At 42.0% G+C, this 20,931-nt stretch overlaps 1 protein-coding gene across 2 annotated transcripts; it reads left to right on the top strand.

Moving 5' to 3' along the window:
* Nucleotides 1-19: 19 nt before the first annotated feature.
* Nucleotides 20-20,393, top strand: ATG3 (autophagy related 3). Of its 2 annotated transcripts, none has more exons than XM_035115960.3 (12): nucleotides 20-231; nucleotides 3,195-3,236; nucleotides 7,565-7,614; nucleotides 8,788-8,858; nucleotides 9,803-9,910; nucleotides 10,201-10,250; nucleotides 12,334-12,412; nucleotides 14,673-14,707; nucleotides 14,939-15,091; nucleotides 16,077-16,204; nucleotides 18,596-18,664; nucleotides 20,111-20,393. In XM_035115960.3, the coding sequence occupies exons 1-12, from the start codon at nucleotides 160-162 to the stop codon at nucleotides 20,190-20,192; spliced, it is 939 nt and encodes a 312-aa protein (XP_034971851.3). In that variant the 5' UTR covers nucleotides 20-159; the 3' UTR covers nucleotides 20,193-20,393. The 2 variants fall into 2 exon arrangements, with proteins under 2 accessions (XP_034971851.3, XP_088524909.1); XM_088668783.1 differs by having other exon boundaries at nucleotides 7,529-7,614.
* Nucleotides 20,394-20,931: the final 538 nt, after the last annotated feature.

Raw genomic sequence — 20,931 nt, 5'->3', positions numbered from 1 at the left:
ACCGGGGGGAGGGGGCGGAGTCCTTGGTGGCGGCGATCGCACGGAAGGGAGGCAGGAAGCGGGGCGAGCAGTTGGGCTGGCTTTGCGGTTCGGTGGTCGGCGGCGGCGGCGACAGGCGCCCACCTGCACCCGCCCGCCCCCGCCCGCAGCCCAGGCAGGATGCAGAACGTCATTAACACGGTGAAGGGGAAGGCGCTGGAGGTGGCCGAGTACCTGACTCCGGTGCTGAAGGTGAGGCCCCTCCCAGAGCCCCCGGAATGGAGTGCGCGGGGCGACAGCCAGATGGAAGGGCGGGGAGGGTCCCCGTTGTCGAGGCTCCTTCCCATGGCGGGGGACGCTTTCTCTCTCCCCACCCCCCTCGCCAAAATAGCACTTCTGTCGGTGAGAAACACAGAAGTAGCCCTCAAATAGAGACGGCGGAAGGAAAGCAACCAAGAGCCTTGTGGAACCCTGAAGACTTGCGCGTTTTATTTATTTATTTATTTTCAATTTTACGTTGTTGTGGGCTAGAAGAAGGAGCCCATGAAAGCTTTATGCCACAACGGCGACAACAAATCGGGAGTGCCAAGGCACCCTTTTCTGTTTCCCCTCGCCACTGTTTTTTGCTCTCCCTGGAAAATGGCTACAGTGGAAGCAGGCACCCTCCTCTGTTATATTCCCCCTTAGGAGGAATGGCCCCGTGTGACCCATAAAACCGTGCAGGCTATATGTTTCCCCTGCAGGAGCTGTCAAAGGTGGCTTGTCCTGCTCTCTGAAGGTGGTGCGGCCTTGTTCTGTATGTCATGTGGTAACAATGTGCTTACAATGCACATTTTCTGTGCTGGTGGTGGGATATTTTGCAATGGGTAACGGGTTATGTCATAGCTGCCAAGTTTTCCCTTTTCTCGCGAGGAAGCCTATTCAGCATAAGGGAAAATCCCTTTAAAAAAGGGATAACTTGGCAGCTATGGTTATGTGCTTTGATGTGTTTCGCTGGTCTGTGAATAGGTGTCCTGCAAAAGAACTGGTGCAGCACAAACTTAAATATGTTTTCTAAATATAGTACAAAGGTCTTTAGTTACTGCTTCAGGTTTCTGAGGAATAAATGCACTCCAAAGCCATACAGAATGGATGTTCCCCTGCTCTTACAGAACTGTATATGACAGCTTCTTTTGATAAGTGGTGCTGCTGTGTTGCATTGATGAGAAGGAAGGATACTTCTGTCTCGTTTAGAAGAGACACTGTCCTTGGAGAGAACAGTAGAATAAGCATAATTTATTCAGGAGCCAGAGAAAGAATGGAAAAAATCCAGGTGGTGTGTGTATATGGAGCCTAGAAATTGTAACTTTCGTGAATGGCTCTGCCCATAGTTGGCATTTTTAAAAGCTGATGTGGACTCACTCCCAGCAGCTCTCCGAATGATTGTCATTGCTTACAGTTCTTGTTTAAACAGATGACAGATGGGAGTTTGTGATAATGTGGAACCAAGCAAATTAAAAGTTGAACATATGTAAAGGTCAAGCTGCATGTTACACTGAATGCATCACAAGCAGCTATGCTTCTGTTTATTCTTTACTTAATCACTGGTGCTCACACTACTGTTATTGGAAGCATAGCAGATGGAGAATTGAATTTATCCCTTTCCTTCTTTGCTGTGACTCTGCTCCCAAAATGGACACCCTTCCTCAGTGGCAAAAAGGAGCAGTAAATAATAATAATAATTAATAATAATTTATTTTTACCCCGCCCATCTGGCTGGGTCTCCCCAGCCACTCTGGGTGGCTTCCAATTTTTTTAAAAAATACAGTACATTAAAATGTCACATATTAAAAACTTCCCTGAACTCTTGACACCAATGGGAACTTTTTTTGGTAACATATGTACCCATGTTGGGGGGCAGTTTTGTGATGTCACAGCTGGGGTGGGAATATAAACTGTGTGTTTTAAGACTTAAAATCTATGTATATGAGAAATATGCTAGAGCACTTTTAGGAACAGAAGTTTAAGGATCCTAACTCAAAATTTGTCTTCATGAGCAGAAATGGAAATAACTCTGGCACCCTTGAGCTACGTATTACAGAATCCGCCTTTTTTTGCTCATCTAAAGCTTCTAAAGGGACGCAGGTGGCGCTGTGTGTTAAACCACAGAGCCTAGGGCTTGCTGATCAGAAGGTCGGCGGTTCAAATCCCTGTGACGGGGTGAGCTCCCGTTGCTCGGTCCCAGCTCCTGCCAACCTAGCAGTTCGAAAGCACGTCAAAGTGCAAGTAGATAAATAGGTGGGAAGGTAAACGGCGTTTCTGTGCACTACTCTGGTTCGCCAGAAGCAGCTTTGTTATGCTGGCCACATGACCTGGAAGCTGTACACCGGCTCCCTCACCCAATAACGCGAGATGAGCACCGCAACCCCAGAGTCGGTCACAACTGGACCTAATGGTCAGGGGTACCTTTACCTAAAGCTTCTCTGGCTTCATCTGAATTTCCACTTGGATGTCCACTTTAGGATGTCCTAAAAATGAAGATAGAAAAATCACAAAATTTTGTATTTGTGTGTTTCCTGATTGTATTCTTAAATATGGGCCAAATTTTATGCTTGCTGCAGATGATTGAGGGATTTAAAATTTGAATGGAAAGCAAGAGGTATAAGAAACGACCCTGGTCAAAGTTTGTAGTTCTATAGCAGAGCAAAGATTTTAGTGAATTTCTCTTTCTACAGCAATTTTTTATTTCCCCCCTCCCCACCCCAATTCTGGGCATTTTTCCCAATGAGACCGCAAAACTTGTCAGTGTTTGTTTTGTTAATTTCGGGCAGTATTCTATTAAACACTTATCCTAGTGCAGTGACTTTTAGCTGTGCAATGTACCTCCCCCTCCTCACTCCCAATGAGTCCCCTAAATCTGCTCCAGAGGCTGGGGGAACTCTAGGACAGATTTAGGGGGTGCATGGAGGGCACATGGGGAGAGGAGAGCGGAGGATGGGAAAATTACATTGCATAGCTAAAAGTTAGTGTTTAGTTGAATACTGCCCATTATGTGCTGCCTTCAAGGATCTCAGGGTAGTATACACAAGGATATCTAACACTATCGTCATTTTATGAGGTAGATTAGAAGCTTAGTAATATTGACTTTCCTGGCAGTATAGTTTGTCTTTATCCAGAGACCATAACTTTCAAATCTAAAAAGTCATCTTTATTTTTCTTCTCTATTTTGACTATAGGAATCAAAGTTTAAAGAAACTGGAGTTATCACTCCTGAAGAGGTATGTATACACTTGTCGGCTTGTTTTTCAAAGTAACTTTTTGAAAGTAGTAAAACAAGAAGTTCCTGTTGCAGAGTTTTCTAGTTCCTCTTAATGCAAACTACAATTGTGACATGATGCTCGCATTTAGTCCATATTTTCTTGGAAAAGGCATTCACAATTGTGAACACACCAACCAGATCTCTGCACCCACTACGACTGAAATTGCATGTGCACGCTGGATTTTCCTCTGTAAAAATGCATTGGATTGGGCTGCAAAACAGGTCCCTTTTCTGGCTATTCTAAAATGGACGGTATTTGTAAGCTGCTTTGAGGCATGCTACAGGTAAAAATATTGAACTAAAACCAGCAGCATAAAGAGATCCCAAACTATTACTATCACAAAACAGCTTTACCATGGAAAATCCAGTCCACACCATTTTACTTAAAGACAGATTGAAATTAAAAGGTCTATCAGAGTCGTCTAAAAGCAAATGGGTGAGGAGCAAAATGTAACTTCTAAGGAGGGAGTTCTAAGATGTGGGACCTGAAAAGGCTCTGTCTATTGTACTCACCAATCTAATATATATTTAATGGGGGCCCTGCAAGTATGTACTTGTATCTGATCTTATGGCAAACAGTACTTCCAAGTACAGTGGTACCTTGGTAGTTGAACGGCTTGGTTTCCGAACAAATCGGCTCCAGAATGCTGCAAACCCGGAAGAGAGTGTTCCAGTTTGCGAACGTTTTTTGGAAGCCGAATGTCCGACGCGGCTTCTGATTGAGTGCAGGAAGCTCCTGCAGCCAATCGGAAGCCGCGCCTTGGTTTTCAAACTGTTTTGGGAGTTGAACGGATTCCTGGAACGGATTGAATTCAAGAACCAAACAATTTACGGCTTTAAAGCTCAATATCAGCATCTTAAATTGGGCCCAGAAGTGAACTATCAAACAGACTTCAGATTGTGTGATCTAGGTCTAGTCTTTTACTTTGGGACACTACTTATTTGAAAGGTGCTTGCAAAGTAAGTGTGTAAGATTTGTGGAGCATGTGAAAGAAGGAGAAGACACAAGAGGTGGGGTTTAGAATTTTTATAGAAATAAATTAGGCATGCTCAAGGTGCACATCTCTGTTTGGCCCCTACCTTGTTGTTGTTTAGTTGTTTAGTCGTGTCCGACTCTTCGTGACCCCATGGACCATAGCACGCCAGGCACTCCTGTCTTGCACTGCCTCCCGCAGTTTGGTCAAATTCATGTCCGTAGCTTCGAGAACACTGTCCAACCATCTTGTCCTCTGTCGTCCCCTTCTCCTAGTGCCCTCAATCTTTCCCAACATCAGGGTCTTTTCCAGGGAGTCTTCTCTTCTCATGAGGTGGCCAAAGTATTGGAGCCTCAGCTTCACGATCTGCACTTCCAGTGAGCACTCAGGGCTGATTTCCTTCAGAATGGATAGGTTTGATCTTCTTGCAGTCCATGGGACTCTCAAGAGTCTCCTCCAGCACCATAATTCAAAAGCATCAATTCTTCGGCGATCAGCCTTCTTTATGGTCCAGCTCTCACTTCCATACATCACTACTGGGAAAACCATAGCTTTAACTATACGGACCTTTGTAGGCAAGGTGATGTCTCTGCTTTTTAAGATGCTGTCTAGGTTTGTCATTGCTTTTCTCCCAAGAAGCAGGCTTCTTTTAATTTCGTGACTGCTGTCACCATCTGCAGTGATCAAGGAGCCCAAGAAGGTAAAATCTCTCACTGCCTCCATTTCTTCCCCTTCTATTTGCCAGGAGGTGATGGGACCAGTGGCCATGATCTTGGGTTTTTTTTATGTTGAGCTTCAGACCATATTTTGCGCTCTCCTCTTTCACCCTCATTAAAAGGTTCTTTAATCCCTCCTCACTTTCTGCCATCAAGGTTGTGTCATCTGCATATCTGAGGTTGTTGATATTTCTTCCGGCAATCTTAATTCCGGTTTGGGATTCATCTAGTCCAGCCTTTCGCATGATGAATTCTGCATATAAGTTAAATAAGCAGGGAGACAATATACAACCTTGTCGTACTCCTTTCCCAATTTTGAACCAATCAGTTGTTCCATATCCAGTTCTAACTGTAGCTTCTTGTCCCACATAGAGATTTCTCAGGAGACAGATGAGGTGATCAGGCACTCCCATTTCTTTAAGAACTTGCCATAGTTTGCTGTGGTCGACATAGTCAAAGGCTTTTGCATAGTCAATGAAGCAGAAGTAGACGTTTTTCTGGAACTCTCTAGCTTTCTCCATAATCCAGCGCATGTTTGCTATTTGGTCTCTGGTTCCTCTGCCCCTTCGAAATCCAGCTTGCACTTCTGGGAGTTCTCGGTCCACATGCTGCCTAAGCCTGCTTGTAGAATTTTAAGCATAACCTTGCTAGCGTGTGAAATGAGTGCAATTGTGCGGTAGTTGGAGCATTCTTTGGCACTGCCCTTCTTTGGAATTGGGATGTAGACTGATCTTCTCCAATCCTCTGGCCATTGCTGAGTTTTCCAAACTTGCTGGCATAATGGGTGTAGCACCTTAACAGCAGCATCTTTTAAAATTTTAAATAGTTCAGCTGGAATATCATCACTTCCACTGGCCTTGTTATTAGCAGTGCTTTCTAAGGCCCATTTGACTTCATTCTCCAAGATGTCTGGCTCAAGTTCAGCAACCACACTACCTGGGGTGTACGAGACCTCCATATCTTTCTGGTATAATTCCTCTGTGTATTCTTGCCACCTCTTCTTAAGGCCCCTATCTTACATACCACAAAATGGGTGAGGCGGAACTCATGTTTTTTACTGTTGCATGGTCAGTTGCAAATGCAGAAGAAAGTATTTGCTCATGACTGTGATCTAGAACATTTCTAATGATGTTACAAATAGCAGGAATACAGAAGTTTGCACTGAACTTAAGAGGCCTTCCCTGTTTTCTTTCCCCCTTTAAAAAAGAAAACTGATTAGTCCAGTTTTGATACACAGTAACATTTGTTTCTATTACAATTCTTATCAAAGGAACACCAGTACCTGATGCTTATGGGAGATCTTGCAAACCTTTTTCTGCCACCCAAAATAGCAACTTGTTAAGCAAAAAAAATAACATCTAAAAATTGAATGCCAGCAATTAAGGCTAGATTATTTGACCTTAATTCCTAAATGTCGATGGAGTGGCAGATTTTTTCTGCAGAGGGATTCACTGATAAGAATTTAATCTTTGATGGCAGTGTTTATGAGTTCTGTCTTCAAGTTATTATATGAATCTGTCTTCAGGTTATTATATGAAGCCACTGAATACTTACGTTCCATGCTGGCCTAACCAGCAAACTTGCATCAAAATAATAATTTATCTCCCTCTGCTTGCCTGATTATTTGACTGGATCTTTGCTGCTTTGAACTTAACACAGTGTACATAGCGGAAAACACATCCAACAGTAACAGAATTCTCCCCTCTTTGTCTTGTTATTTCAGCAAGATGTAAAGATATAGGGTTATATTGAGTGCTGCTGTTCTGTTAGCACATCAGACTTCTGCTTGTGCAATGGGACTTCCCACTCCTCCACTGCCATCCATACACCCTCAAAATCTGCTCCAAAGTGTTGAAGGATCCCCCAAAGCAGATTTGGGGAGCATGTAGGGGTGGAAGGGAAGGGAAAGTCCTGCACTACTTGAGATACAACCTGAAGACTTGTTTAGAGATGGATCAGTTAACTAATGTGGTTAGCTAAGCATTTCTACTTCTAGTGGACTGTCAGAACAGAGGAGATTTTCCTAGTAGTACAGATATAAGTGGCTGTTGCTCACTGTCCCAAGGGGTTGATACTGCAATAAATATTTAATATATTAAAGATGGTTTTGCTGTCATTCTGTCTCTAGAAAGAGAAGAAAGAACCTTGCTTAGATGTGACTATTTGTGATGGTGATTATTAAGTGCATGGTTCTTTTTTGGCTTTCATCACTATATTTTTGGAGCATGTATTGTGGCTATATACCTTTAAAATATTTAGTGTGTTTGTATATATAGATATATATATATATGCCAGCTGTTGCACTTGGCTTGTAGATCATCCCATTAACAATCTATCCAGGAATCCCATTCCAGTTTGCAAGTTAATTGCGTGATTGTCCCATTCAGACAAAATATTTTCCTGTATATGCATCCTTGAAATTGTTCAAGGAGCAATTGTCTATGAATTGGGAAAGACAAATTATTGAGTTGGTATGAGTAGGATTTGATCTCACACTTATTCTGTACATATATAAGTAATGATGTTAAGGCTACTGAGGTTGTTTAAACTATATATATCAGATATTTTTCAGGCTTCTTCTGTTTTGTGTTTGGCAGTTTGTGGCAGCAGGAGACCATTTAGTTCACCACTGTCCTACTTGGCAATGGTAAGTAAGGTTCTACAGAAACCACCTCAAAAGAATACATAGGGATGGGTAGCACATTCACTGTCTGGGGATTGTGAATGTGCACGTATTTCCCACTGCGTGTGAGAGAGAAACTATACAAAGACGCCTACCGTAATTTGTATAATTCTTCCCCCCACCCCACCCACTTTTTTTGAGAAGGTATTGCAGAATGTACTTGAGCATATGTGGCTGTATTTCTCAGTTGTAAACCATTACTTGAGTGTATCTGCTCTGAAGACCTTTGACTTCTGAACATAAAACATGGACACTTGAAATTGCTCAAGACATGTGTTGTATTTTTTGTGAGCTTGTACTGACTTCATTTTCAATTTAGCTTTCAAGATTTATCAGAATACAAAGACAGGATACCAAAAGAGGGTTTTGTATGTATAGTTAGTGAAACATTTTGGATTAGCTGCAGTCTAAAGGTGTTTTTTAGGATTAGAACAATGGTAGGATTGAAAAATGCCTATCTGTCTACAACTTGTTACAGGCTTTGAGCAGTTCCTTTGGTTTGAGCTCAAAGAAGCCCCTTGTCTCCTTCTTGCAACAGATACAAGAAGCTTGATGCATTGCATGTTGTAAAAGGGGAAGCAGAAGAAATGCAATTCTGAGAATGCTCTTATCATTTAACAGAAGTGGAAATGCAGACTGGGATTCCATGCACTAGACCAGGGGTAGGCAACCTCAGGCCCGTGGGCTGGATGCAGCCCAATCACCTTCTCAATCCAGCCCACAGACGGTTCGGGAATCAGCATGTTTTTACATGAGTAGAATGTGTCCTTTTATTTAAAATGCATCTCTGGGTTATTTGTGGGGCATAGGAATTCGTTCATCCCCCCACCCCCCGGAAAAAAAATAGTCCAGGCCCACCACATGATCTGAGGGACGGTGGACCAGCCCACGGCTCAAAAAGGTTGCTGACCCCTGCACTAGACAACTAGGTCTGTCTTCCAAAGGGGAAAAAACTACTTGGGTAGTTTTCTCTTTTCTCCCCCCTCCCCCCTTTCTGTGCCCCAGGGCAAATAATCTTTGAAACTGGTCAGAGTGTTTTTGTTTCTGCTTTAGCAGAAATATGATTCTGTTGCATAAGAGCCAGAATTGGTCTCTGATTGTCCGCAGCTTATCACAGCCTTACTTCATATTTTTAAGGGCTACAGGAGAAGAATTAAAGGTCAAGGCATATCTCCCAACAGACAAACAGTTCTTGGTCACTAAAAATGGTAAGTTTGGCACCAGTGCTGTGATTGTGTATTGTGACTGAATATGCACCAGCCACAGCCCTGCAGATGTATCTTTACTTTCATACTTGTTGTTGAACCAACTTTGATAGGTGTGCACAGTTTTATATCTTGAGAGTCACAATGTGAACTTTTGAGATCCTTAACATGGGTAAGCAAACTGTGCTTGTGGTATGGATTACTTGTATGAGTAATTTGGTGCTGTTCTGTAAACATCTTTATGCAATGCATAATGTAGTCCAGATGTGTTGGACTACAGCTCCATCATCCCTGACCATCAGGAGGGCACCACTATGGGGTAGGTTGGCTTGGGTGACTCAGTTGGTGAGGGGTGTAGGGCAGACAGGTGTTCTTATCCCACAGCAGCAGGTTAGACTAGAGGCCTGAACAATTCTTTCAATATCTGCTTCTGTCTTGATCGAAAACAACAAAACTGAATGAAGCTGATAAACATGTACTTTATGCAAAACTGAGAGAACATTCAAATACTGTGCCAGTTCTTTATGATTATGCCATACCTAGGAAATAGTATAAAAGGGCTTTACCCACCTTACAATACATATATATGCTGATCCTTAGGTCTTTTGCTTTTAAGCAGCAGTTCCTCTATGTGATGCTGAATCAAATGCTTCAATAAAATTCAGGAAGGCACTTGGCCTTAGTGCATATAAGTTTCAAGTGACATCTGCACCGCTTGCTAAATGCTTTCAGTCCGCTTTAGCTCCTAGCTACGTTAGTGTCCTTTTTGTACCTGGACACATTTGGATGCCCCAGAGCGGTAAGCTTTGCTTAAGACTAAACCCATGCTCCAAAAAATGTGTGCTGATATTTGTGAAGTATATACATCAACCTCCAGTTCTGAAAACACTGGGATAATTTATCTCCAGCTGATTTTGTGAATGAACAGTGTTTGCTGTTTTTTGTAGTGCCATGCTATAAGCGATGTAAACAAATGGAGTATTCGGATGAACTGGAAGCCATTATAGAAGAAGATGATGGGGATGGAGGATGGGTGGACACATATCACAATGCAGGTATTGTATATTTCTCTTGTACATTAAATTTACAAATGCCCAGCTTGGGGCCTCTATTCTCGTGTACTCTGAATAATGCTCCACAACACATGTGTCCAAACCTGGAGACCATCTTCAGATTTTAGGTTACCTCACTGAATCTGAATCCTTAACCATTTGAAAAAGCAGCCGTTGAAAATTGTGAGTCACAGTTGCCATCACCCAGGGTTTGGGGTGGGGAGCAGCTGTTTGTAGAATCAAAATATTAGCAGGTTTCTCCCTAGTTCTGACTATATCTGTGCTCTCTACAGGCATTACAGGAGTGACAGAATCCATTAAGGAGATCACACTGGAGAGCAAGGTATTAACTTGTGAATCTGTGATTAATATGCTGATGGGTAATACAAAGTGAACCCAGGGCTTTTTTCAGCCAGAACTTGCTGGAACCCACTTCTGGCACCTCTCAATGGGCACCCTTGCCATTTTAAGAGAACAAGGGAGGTGTTCACGGTGAGTTCCGGCACCTCTTTTTCTAGAAAAATAGCACAGAGTAAACCTATCAACTTGGTATGCTTGCTGGAGTAACTGCTCTCCCTGAAGAAAAAATATTTCCCCATTTATGTCTCCAATGGATTGGAACAGTAGGTTAGATGCCTAATATGAACCACAGCAGTAAATCCACTGCATACTTGTGGATTGAGGGAGGCACTCTTCTGTAGATTAAATGCAAGCATATTTGTGAAAACAATTTCAGGAAAGTTTTTGAAGCCCATAGGTAACAGAGCCATGTTATTTAGGTTGGCTAATTTGAAGGTAGCCAGCCTGAGCAGTGCAGAGATTTAAAGCACATTTTTGTCCTTTTGTTTTGGCGGCTGGTTTAGATAGGAGAGCAGCTAATTTGTGGCTAGATTGCAGCCCCCCAACTGCTGGTTACCTAGAGCAGGGATGGGACTCCTGTGGCTGTCCAAGTGCTTTTATTCATTAAATTTCTATACCACCCTTCGTCCGAGAATCACAGGGTGGTTTACAATATAAGGGCACAAACATACATAGCATAGTAACAAACAAAAGCGACCAACCCTCCCTCCTTCAATTTAAAAGGCCATAGATTGGCCTGGGAGAAGAGGAGAGGAATGTTTTCACCTGGCACCAAAAGATATGCAATGAAAACGCCAAGCAAGCCTCCCTGGGGAAGGCATTTCACAAACGGGGAGCCACCACAAAAAAGGCCTGTTCTCACGTTGTCACTCTCTGGATATGTCATGGAGGAGGCATATGGACACAAGTTGCTGGCCTGCAACTGCCCTTATCCCTGACCATGGGCTGTGTTGGCTAGGGCTGGTGGGAAGAGAATCCACAAGTTTCCCATCCTTGACGTAGACTGCTCAGGTGAGGGGATGGGTAGGTTTACCCTTGTTCCATCTTACCTACAAATGGCTGAACTGAGTTGTGCTTATGCTTGGCAAAAATGCTTCATTCTTAAGCAAAACATTTCTAATTTTCCCAAAGGGGAAAATATATTTAAGAGGGATATAGTTTGCATGCATTGTGGTTGCTATCTTCAGTTTTATCCCAGCCAGGGTGTGCAGTCTCTGATGCAGCATAGGAATGTGAGGCCACCACTTTTAAAAAGACACCGCATGCTTTGAGAGGGCTGTACAATTTGAATTTTAATTGAAAAACTAGCCATAACTCTAGTTACAGGTAGGTAGCCGTGTTGGTCTGAGTCGAAGCAAAATAAAAAAATTCCTTCAGTAGCACCTTAAAGACCAACTAAGTTTATATTTTGGTATGAGCTTTCGTGTGCATGCACACTTCTTCAGATACACATCTGAAGAAGTGTATCTGAAGAAGTGTGCATGCACACGAAAGCTCATACCAAAATATAAACTTAGTTGGTCTTTAAGGTGCTACTGTAGCCATAACTCGTTGCATTGGATTTCATTTAGAGCAGGGCTTTACTGCCATACAATGTTTTCATATACCTTCATGCAGGGGCGGAGGAAGAGGGTGCAGTGGGAGTGGGCAGCCCCAGGTGTCACCACTGAGGGGAGTGACAAAATGCCGGGTTGCCCCAAACGGTCTGCCGGCCGCCTCCCCCTCAGCTGTAGGGCAGCTGAATGGGAGGAGACAGACAGACTCCTTGAAGGCCCCACGGAGCGTCCTGTCCCCTGGGCGCAGGGCATGCGCGCCACCCCAGGCACCCGATCGGCTTGTTCCGCCGCTGCCTTCATGATGATCAAGAAACAAGCTTCATTGACACATTTATTGGTTCCTTTTTTGGTCCTTGTGTTTTGGTACCACAGTGAGTGGCCGGTTTGCAAGTTGGTAGAGTGATTCAGTCTGCCCATTCATGGAATTGCTGAGTGAACTCTTAAATTTGATGCATGAAAGCTCTAGTCAGGAACACTGAAATGGTGCATTGCTTTTTCTTGTCTTCAAAGGACAATACAAAGTTACCAGAGCGCCCAGGGTCTTGTGACGATGAAGATGATGATGAGGGAGAGGCAGCAGATATGGAAGGTAATGGCCAGTCACTTGAAGGAATGCTTCACTAGATCATGTTGTTGTTAGGTATGTAGCAGAAGCAAAACAGTAATGTTGTCATCATTGCACTTTTGAGTCCATTTTGTACATGGAATTTTTTCTGCAAAAGATTCCTTCCTGCGTAGCGTTGCAAACTTCACGGCAGTTATTTAAATTCATGAAACAGTCCCTTGATGTCAACGGGGATTGGTCGCTGCTCTTGTGGACACGAAGCAATGAATTCAAACTGCGCCTCCAAAGATGATAAGCTAGGAAGAATTTTGTAAACATTGGGACCCAGTTGAGAAAGGAGAAAGTACTGGGGAAACTTTCTTAATGGAGGTCTTAGATGAGAAGAAGGTTAGATGAATTTTTAATGGGATCCATCTATATAGATTTAATTCTGATGCAAGAGGTTTGATTGGGAGTTACTCATCACTTCCAGTGAGGTGTAGAGACTACTAGAGCAGGGGTCGGCAAGGTTTACCTCGCCTGGGCCGGTTCACTCCAGCGGAGAGCCCTCTGGGCCAGATTGCACGTGAGCACATGCACCTGTGATTTTTGGCACCTGCGCACCCGCAATTTCCGGCATTGCACAGACGTGATTTCCGGCGCCGCAGAAGCAAATCCCCGCGCTGCGCTGTGCTGGTATAGCGCAGCGGGCAGGGACTCACTGAGCAGGTGGCTCGGTTCGGGGGCAGCTTGTGGGCCGGTTAAACGACCCTCGTGGGCCGCTTGTGGCCCATGGGCCTTAGGTTGCCGAACCCTGGACTAGAGTATTGGACTCAAATGTAGGAAATTAGATTCAAATACCTGCACAGTTGTGAAGCTCCCAGATCAGTAACTCTGTTACTTCATCACAGGGTTGTGGTGAAGTTAAAATGCCTCTTGGAACCCCTTGGAGGAAAGAGTTACAGTACTTCCTTCATGGAGTAATAAATTTAAAAGTAATATATTCAAGGAGTCACTCACTGGAGTTGAGAGTACATGGAAGAAATTTGTGTTTCTACATTGTGTTATGTAAGATGGAATGTAAGTGATACAAAACTAGTTTCTGACTATCGGTCGAATAAAGTATATTGATTGATTGATACAAAACTAGCCCAAGATTATTTTTGTCTTGTTCCATCCAAATAGTCATGATTCTACTAGCCATCCTGAGTGTCTTGAGGAAAGGTGGGATGCAAGTGTGAAACACTGATAATTTCTTCTCATTTTTAAAATTTCTCTACCAGTAGTCTAACGAATCAATAAGAGAAACTTAAAAGACGTATTCTTAAATAACTATAATCACACAACTGGCCTAACACCTCAGGAGCATTCTCATGAGTAGGGCACAATACTTCCAAGGGACAGATTAGGTGAAAAGAGGCTAAGAAAGCCATCCTAGTAGAAAGGATGATACCAAGGTAAATTAAAATAATAACAATTACACTGTAGTCTTAAGAGAGACAAATGACATGCCATTTGGGGTGCCCTCTGAAGCAGATTTTGGAGGCACATGAAGATGAGGGTGAAGTGCCTCGAGCTTAAATCTGCTCACACAAATTTGGATTCCACTTAATCTCTACTAATCACTTGTCTGTGGTCATTAACAAACATGAAAAAGGTGCCAAGAGGACACAATTGCCCCCTTTTAATTTTTGAAAGTATATGCTCCTAAATAAAAGAACTAATTCAAGAAGTAATTGTAGGTGAACTGCTAGGAAATACAATCAAATTCATAATCTTCATACAGAAAAAAAGGTAAAATTCCACTATAGAATATATTTATATTTACAGGGGGAGCTATACCATAAAGCTCCTTGAACCATGCGTGGTTTTTCAACCACACTTTCCCTTCTTTCCCTTTTCTCAACTCTATAGTTTGCTTGGGTTCCTCTATCTTAACCTACACTGCTCCTTTTCTTCCATCCTGATTTTGCTTGCCTCTTGGGCACTCTACCCAGCCCTCAGCATGCCTCCTTTTTCCTACCACCCTAACACACAGAATGTTTGTGAGCGTTCTGTGACAACACAGCAGCTTATCCCGTGGGTGGGGTGACAACTGGTTAACAACATAGCATGTGCACCTCAATAAAATTTAAGACTTATATTGAAGAATGCATTCTTTGTTACAGCATACACTGCAAAGTATATATATTTTTTAAACTTGATAACTTCATTCTTAATTTGCATCTTCCTTGAACACCCTGAGCACGCATAAATATTTAACAAAAGCAGTAAATAGTAACATGATAATTTTATATCCTTTCAGATTATGAAGAGAGTGGGCTGTTGGAGACAGATGATGTAAGTGCACTGTGTTCATTGGGCAGCAGCAATGTCTCTTCTGACTTCAATGTATGTCCAGTAGCATATTATTTTTAAAACTGCACGTGGACTTCATATGTATATTTTCATTAAAAACTAACCACCAATGAAAAGAGTTTATACCACCACCTAATGCCTGTAGTCATTGAATTTGGTGGGGAGTGGGCAACATTTTAAAGCTATCAATTTATTTCTTAAAATCTCGAGCAGGCAACATTGGATACAAGAAAAATAGTGGAAGCTGCCAAGGCAAAAGCTGATGTTGGAGAAGAAGAAATCCTACAGACTAGGACGTATGACCTTTACATCACATATGACAAATACTACCAAACACCAAGGCTCTGGTTATTTGGTTATGATGAGGTACAACATTCTTTTTTCCTTATTTGAATCTATTCAGAGCTCATTAGAGCAGTAAATTGGTAATATGGTATGGGGCCTCAGACATACTGTGTCAAAGACACAGCCCTCTGCAATTATATTCAATTATATGCAATTATATGTGATTTTGGCTGTAGGCACAATCTGCAGAATGTAACCCCCACCTAAGTTGCAGGCTTACTGTAAGGTTTGCAAAGCAAGTTCTGCTTTTATGTTAATATTTTTGTTATTAATTTCATTTTTATACTGCTTTACTTTTTATGGGGGGGGAATCAAATTAGTTAATGATGATGATAATAATTTTATTATTTGTACCCTGCCTATCTGACTTGATTGCCCCTGCCACTCTAGATGGTTTCCAACAGATTTAAAAACAATAAAACACCAAACATTAAAACTTCCCTATACAAGGTTGCCTTCAGGTGTCTTCTACAAGTTGTATAATTATTTATCTCCTTGGCATCTGATGTGAGGGCGTTCCACAGGGCAGGCACCACTACTGAGAAGACCCTCTGCCTGGTTCAGTGTAACTTCTTGCTGTGAGGGAAGTGCCAGAAGGCCCTTGGAGCTGGACCTCACTGTCAGGCTGAACAATGGGGGTGGAGATGCTCCTTCGGGTATACAGGGCCAAGGTGGTTTAGGGCTTTAAATTGTGCTCGGAAATGTACGGGGAGCCAATATTGATCCTTTAAGACCAGTGTTACATGGTCCTAGCGGCCACTCCGAGTCACCAGTCTGGCAGCTGCGTTCTGAATTAGTTACAGTTTCTGAGTCACCTTCAAAGGTAGCCCCACGCAGAGTAGTCGAAACAGGAGATAACCAGAGCACACTAAAACAACACACTAAAACATCAAATAAAGCAATCCAGAATAAAACACTTATTTGCTTGGCTGAAATTCTTTGTTTAATTACAGAGAAGGAATCTATGCAATTTGTCTTTACTTCTCTATCTCTCCTCTCTCTCTAGCAACGACAGCCATTAACTGTAGACTATATGTATGAAGATATTAGTCAAGACCATGTCAAAAAGACTGTGACAATTGAAAACCATCCCCATCTTCCTCCACCTCCAATGTGTTCAGTTCATCCGTGCAGGTATACTTCAGTCTGCATTCTAACAGCATGTGAATTTACTAACAGCATATGAAAATATTCATGAAAAAAGTTTTGGTGGATGAAATGGGTTTTGTATTCTGGCCACTTTTTAGCATCTTTGTATTCTTTATTGTACAGTCATACCTCATGTTGCGTCCACTTCACGTTACGTTTTTTCAAGTTGCGTCCTATGGCAACCCAGAAGTACCGGAACGGTTACTTCCGGGTTTCGCCGCTCACGCATGCACAGAAGCGCTAAATCGCGCTGTGCACGTGCGCAGACGCGGCACTTCTGGATGCGAACGCTTCCAAGTTGCTGATGTGCCTCTGGGACGGGTTACGTCCGCAACTCGAGGTTCCACTGTATTCTTTATTGGTCTTAAACTCTGAAACCCTTTCCCCCAGCACTCAGTTGAAACTGCTCTCATTCTAATTTATTGGGTCTGTTACGTACCAGTAGTGCACAGTGTCATTTGAGCAGACTCCCACTCATGCAATGGGAAGTCCTCTTTTTCCCTTTCCCCCTCCCCTGGAACTCTCTAGCCCATCCTGCATGTGTACTTAAAGGCTCCCCCAACCTTGGGTGTTTTAGGGAGCTGTATGGAGACAGGAAATCTGTTCTGCCGGTGGTGTCCTACTAGTGGGTGGATGCTGTTGGATTTTGCCCATTGGACTTTGATGGCCACTGTGAAGTCAGACTGCTGGGGTCTTGCCAAGTAAAAGTAAATTCTCTGGTTTGTTTCCACTTTTCAAACTCTCCAGAAGGTGTCAGGCAATTGTCCTGGAAATGGGAACAGTTGTCATGCTTCAAGCTGCAGTCTCGGGCTCTGCTACTTGGGGTTCTTTGTTTTATTTTTTAAAAAAACTTTTCAGGCTGTCTGTTTACACAAAACTCCACACTTTGCTGTATAGACAGAACATGCATTTGTCTTCACTCTAAAGCCCTAATCTTGTTGAACTCTTGAAATACAGTGTTACCTGCTTAAAGCATTGAAATTAAATGTTCTGCTTAGGCTGTTTACTTCCATCATACTGTTTTTGCAGTTTAAAAAGGTGGGAAGATTCTGGGATTCTCCTTCATTTTAATAACAGGAGCATGCTAACTTTTAAAACTCATTTTAAAAGTCCGGTTCTGTGTTCTGCCGGAACAGGTGAACACCTTTCGCCCTTTCTCTGGCAAAGTCCCTTTGACTTTGTAGTCAAAAGGCCAGTTTAGCATCTCTGGCAAAAGAGACTGAACAACGCTGAATGGAAATCTCTGGGAATAACAGCATGAATGCAAGAATAATATGAAACCAATATTTGCTCAGAGTTTCCCAATATTGTGTTATGCTGAGTTTTGTTTTGCTCATTCTGCTGCACAACATCTGTTCTCAAAAATGTGGCAATCATTTCCTTAGTAGGATTCATGATGAACACACTAAGAGGGTTAATAAACTGGCACAGTTTTCACTTCTGCAACTTGAAGTAAAATCTGGTGTCCCTTGAGTTCTTGTGCTGTTGGCGGAATCCTTTTTTTTTCATTTTCTGAATTGTTTAAAAACAGCAGTTTTCCATCCATGCTGTTTAGCTTTCTTAAAGTATTTCATTAGTTAATTAACATGCAAAGTTGTGTTCAGCATCAGCATCCTCCCAAGTTTTCAGCATGTTGTATTGGAATAGACTTCCAATAGTTATTGGCTCTGATGGTGTTGGGCTGCTTGTCCTGCTCTCATCACTGTCTCCCTTTTACTTTTCCAGCTTCAGCAGTTGCGTGAGGGTATGTTATGGGAAAGAGTTACTGGGAATTGGTTGTAAAATACTCACCACTTGGGACTGTTCTGAGTGCTTAATAAGGTTCATCGCAAAGGCTGCAACCCTAGTTGATGCAGCACTGCTGTTTCCTTCCTTGTTGTGATTCTGTTGGAAATGAAGTCCTTGAATAGGGTGATTGAGATAGATGGTGGAAGAAATTCTGGTTTGAGTAATGTTTTAAGCAACCGTTAAATACTATACTACCTCCAAGTAGTGATTTCTGCTTTGGATGCCTATGTGCGTTTACGTTAGAAGGCCTACCCATTAGCTGTAGCCATTCAGTCCCTGATAAGCTCCCTGGTCCTGTTCAGTCTGCATTGGATTGAGAGGAAGTTTTAATACCAGCCTTGTTGGCAGTTCTCCCATGCTGCCACATTATCTCTGCCAGTTCTACTAATAACAATGATAAAATAGGAGTAGAGTGAATACTAGTGCAGACATGCCTTGAAGTAGCTATTTAAACTTTATTTTTAAATTCTCATTGCTTGCTTCTGCTGCCATGAACTACCTTGCATACAAACTGTAATCAAATAACTTACTGTATTATATAATAATGCAATAGATGTATATTTCAAGATATTCACAATTTGCTTTCAGACATGCGGAAGTGATGAAGAAAATCATTGAAACTGTGGCAGAAGGTGGGGGAGAACTCGGAGTTCATATGTATCCTTTTATCTAACTGCCTAAAATAGGTTTTTGGTTTTAAAAAGGGCTCTGCACTGATTGCTTGTCTGTTTTTTCAGAGTGTGTTCTCCCACTTTCCCCTCCCAGTCCTTGCTCAAGCACACATTCAAGTTTCAGGGGGCACTGCTACACTTAGCCGTGCTAAGGCACTCAGAGTGATTGCCTTATAAGAATGGCCCACTTTGGGTGACTATCGCTATGTGATGTGAATCTAAAAGATACTTATAATTAATCCATGGTTCACACATGGCTAAGCCTAAAAATGAGTGGTATCCAGGGAAGTAGTTCTATTAGTGCAAGGACGTATGGCTGTGCAGTGGAACATCTCCTCTATCTCCTCCCTTCTCTTCTGTGTGCCCCCTGAATCTGTTCTGGGGGTTCACCCATATTTGGGGAGAGTGCATAGGGTGTGGAGAGGCAGGAGTTCTGTTGCACCTCCAGAAGTTTACATTGTTGGATACCATCCAATGTCATTTTCCTTAATGCAGTGCTATTGGTGATATCCATCTAAGTTAGAGAGTATGAATGATAAAACTGATCAATTACGTAATACTAGCTATAATGGCTACAATGGTTGGAGCCTGTATGTCTCTGAATACTCGTCACTGGTGAGCACAAGTGGGAAGAATACCGCTGTACTTGTATACTGCATACAGGCTTCCCATAGACACCTGTTAGGCCACTGGATGGATGCTTGACCTGATCCAGCAGATTACTTAAGTCCGTTGTTCCCAATGGGCCTAGTTTGCATAGGCCATATTGAATTACAGTAGAAATTGGAGTTCTTGGGAAAGTCCAGAAATAAACGATAAATTGCAAGAACTCAGGCCAAAATAAGATGGATTTCAAATAAATCTTCACAAGGTTTTATTGATGTGATGCGGAGTTTAAATGGGAATCAATCCCAATGTTGAAGGCAAATAAAGGTAAATTCCAGTAAATTCCATTTGGTATACTTTGACCTGTGAATCTTTGCTGATGAAGAATAGTCGAAACAGGGCCTTGTCCTGATTTTTACTGGAATTTACCTTTATTTGCCTTCAACATTCGGATTGATTCCCATTTAAACTCCGCATCGCATCAATAAAACCTTGTGAAGATTTATTTGAAATCCATCTTATTTTGGCCTGAGTTCTTGCAATTTATCGTTTTATTTCTAGTTTGCATAGGCAGCAATAACTATAATAAAAACTAAATTTTGAGTCGTCTTTATGCAAGTGGGAGACACTCTCTGGCCATTAAAACTGTTCCACTAGACTAGACTGGTAGCCTTATCTATCTCTTTCCAAAGAGTTACATTGGTGCTTGACTATAGAGGAAGGTTGAATTGTTAAAACTTGTGGTTTTTACTTGTCTGCTTTGAGGTTAAAAACTTGCTTCTCCTTGTGGAACTACTGGGTTGATTTTCCTTAATTAAATATTCAGGTACCTTCTAATTTTTTTGAAATTTGTACAAGCAGTCATTCCGACAATAGAATATGACTACACGAGGCACTTTACGATGTAATTAGGGGAAAGAATGTTTATGCTAATTATTGATTCTAATTTTTAAAAAGAATAACCCATACCTGTGACTGGCTTGTTTATCCACCATGGTATACAATTTCTGTAATGTACAACCTCTATCAAGTTTATGCATCAAAATAAAATTCCACTACCAGCCTTACTTTTTAATAAAGACCTTTATGTGTAAAAATAAATAATAAAACACTTTTTTTTTCATTCCTGTGCTGTGGGTACATAGAGGGGTTTTGTTTCTCTTTGACATATATTACTGCGAAGACTGGGGAAAAGAAAAAAAGAAAATCTCAAACCAAGATCCCAATTCATGTTTGTTTTTAATTAAATTTCTGAGAATTTTTCAAAGTAAGATTGTAGCAAGACATGAGTGTTAACACACCTGATAGTGGAAAATAATGTGTGATTTCTGACTAGTGGCATTTCAGAGTAAATTGACCAAATCGCTCAGGTAGATCTTAATATGTATCTAAGGCACATCTGATTTTCCAAGTGCACATTAGTCTAGGTCCTTATTTGATGCTAGAAACCCAACTCTTCTCATGTTCCTTTGAACATCAGATGGGAATGAAAGCATGACTGGGTGTGGAGACTAGGAAAAGATGTGATCACTTCTTTCGGTTGAATGCTAATGTACTGAAGAAAAGCATGTGCAGCTAGTGAAAAGTTGCATTCGGAACTACACCTGGCATGTGCTTTTCTATCTGGAATACTAAATTTCTGTCTGC

The sequence above is a fragment of the Zootoca vivipara genome, chromosome 4 (assembly GCF_965207765.1).
Source record: "Zootoca vivipara chromosome 4, rZooViv2.hap1.1, whole genome shotgun sequence".
Classification (NCBI taxonomy): Eukaryota; Metazoa; Chordata; class Lepidosauria; order Squamata; family Lacertidae; genus Zootoca; species Zootoca vivipara.
This window is presented reverse-complemented; position numbering and strand designations above follow the sequence as displayed.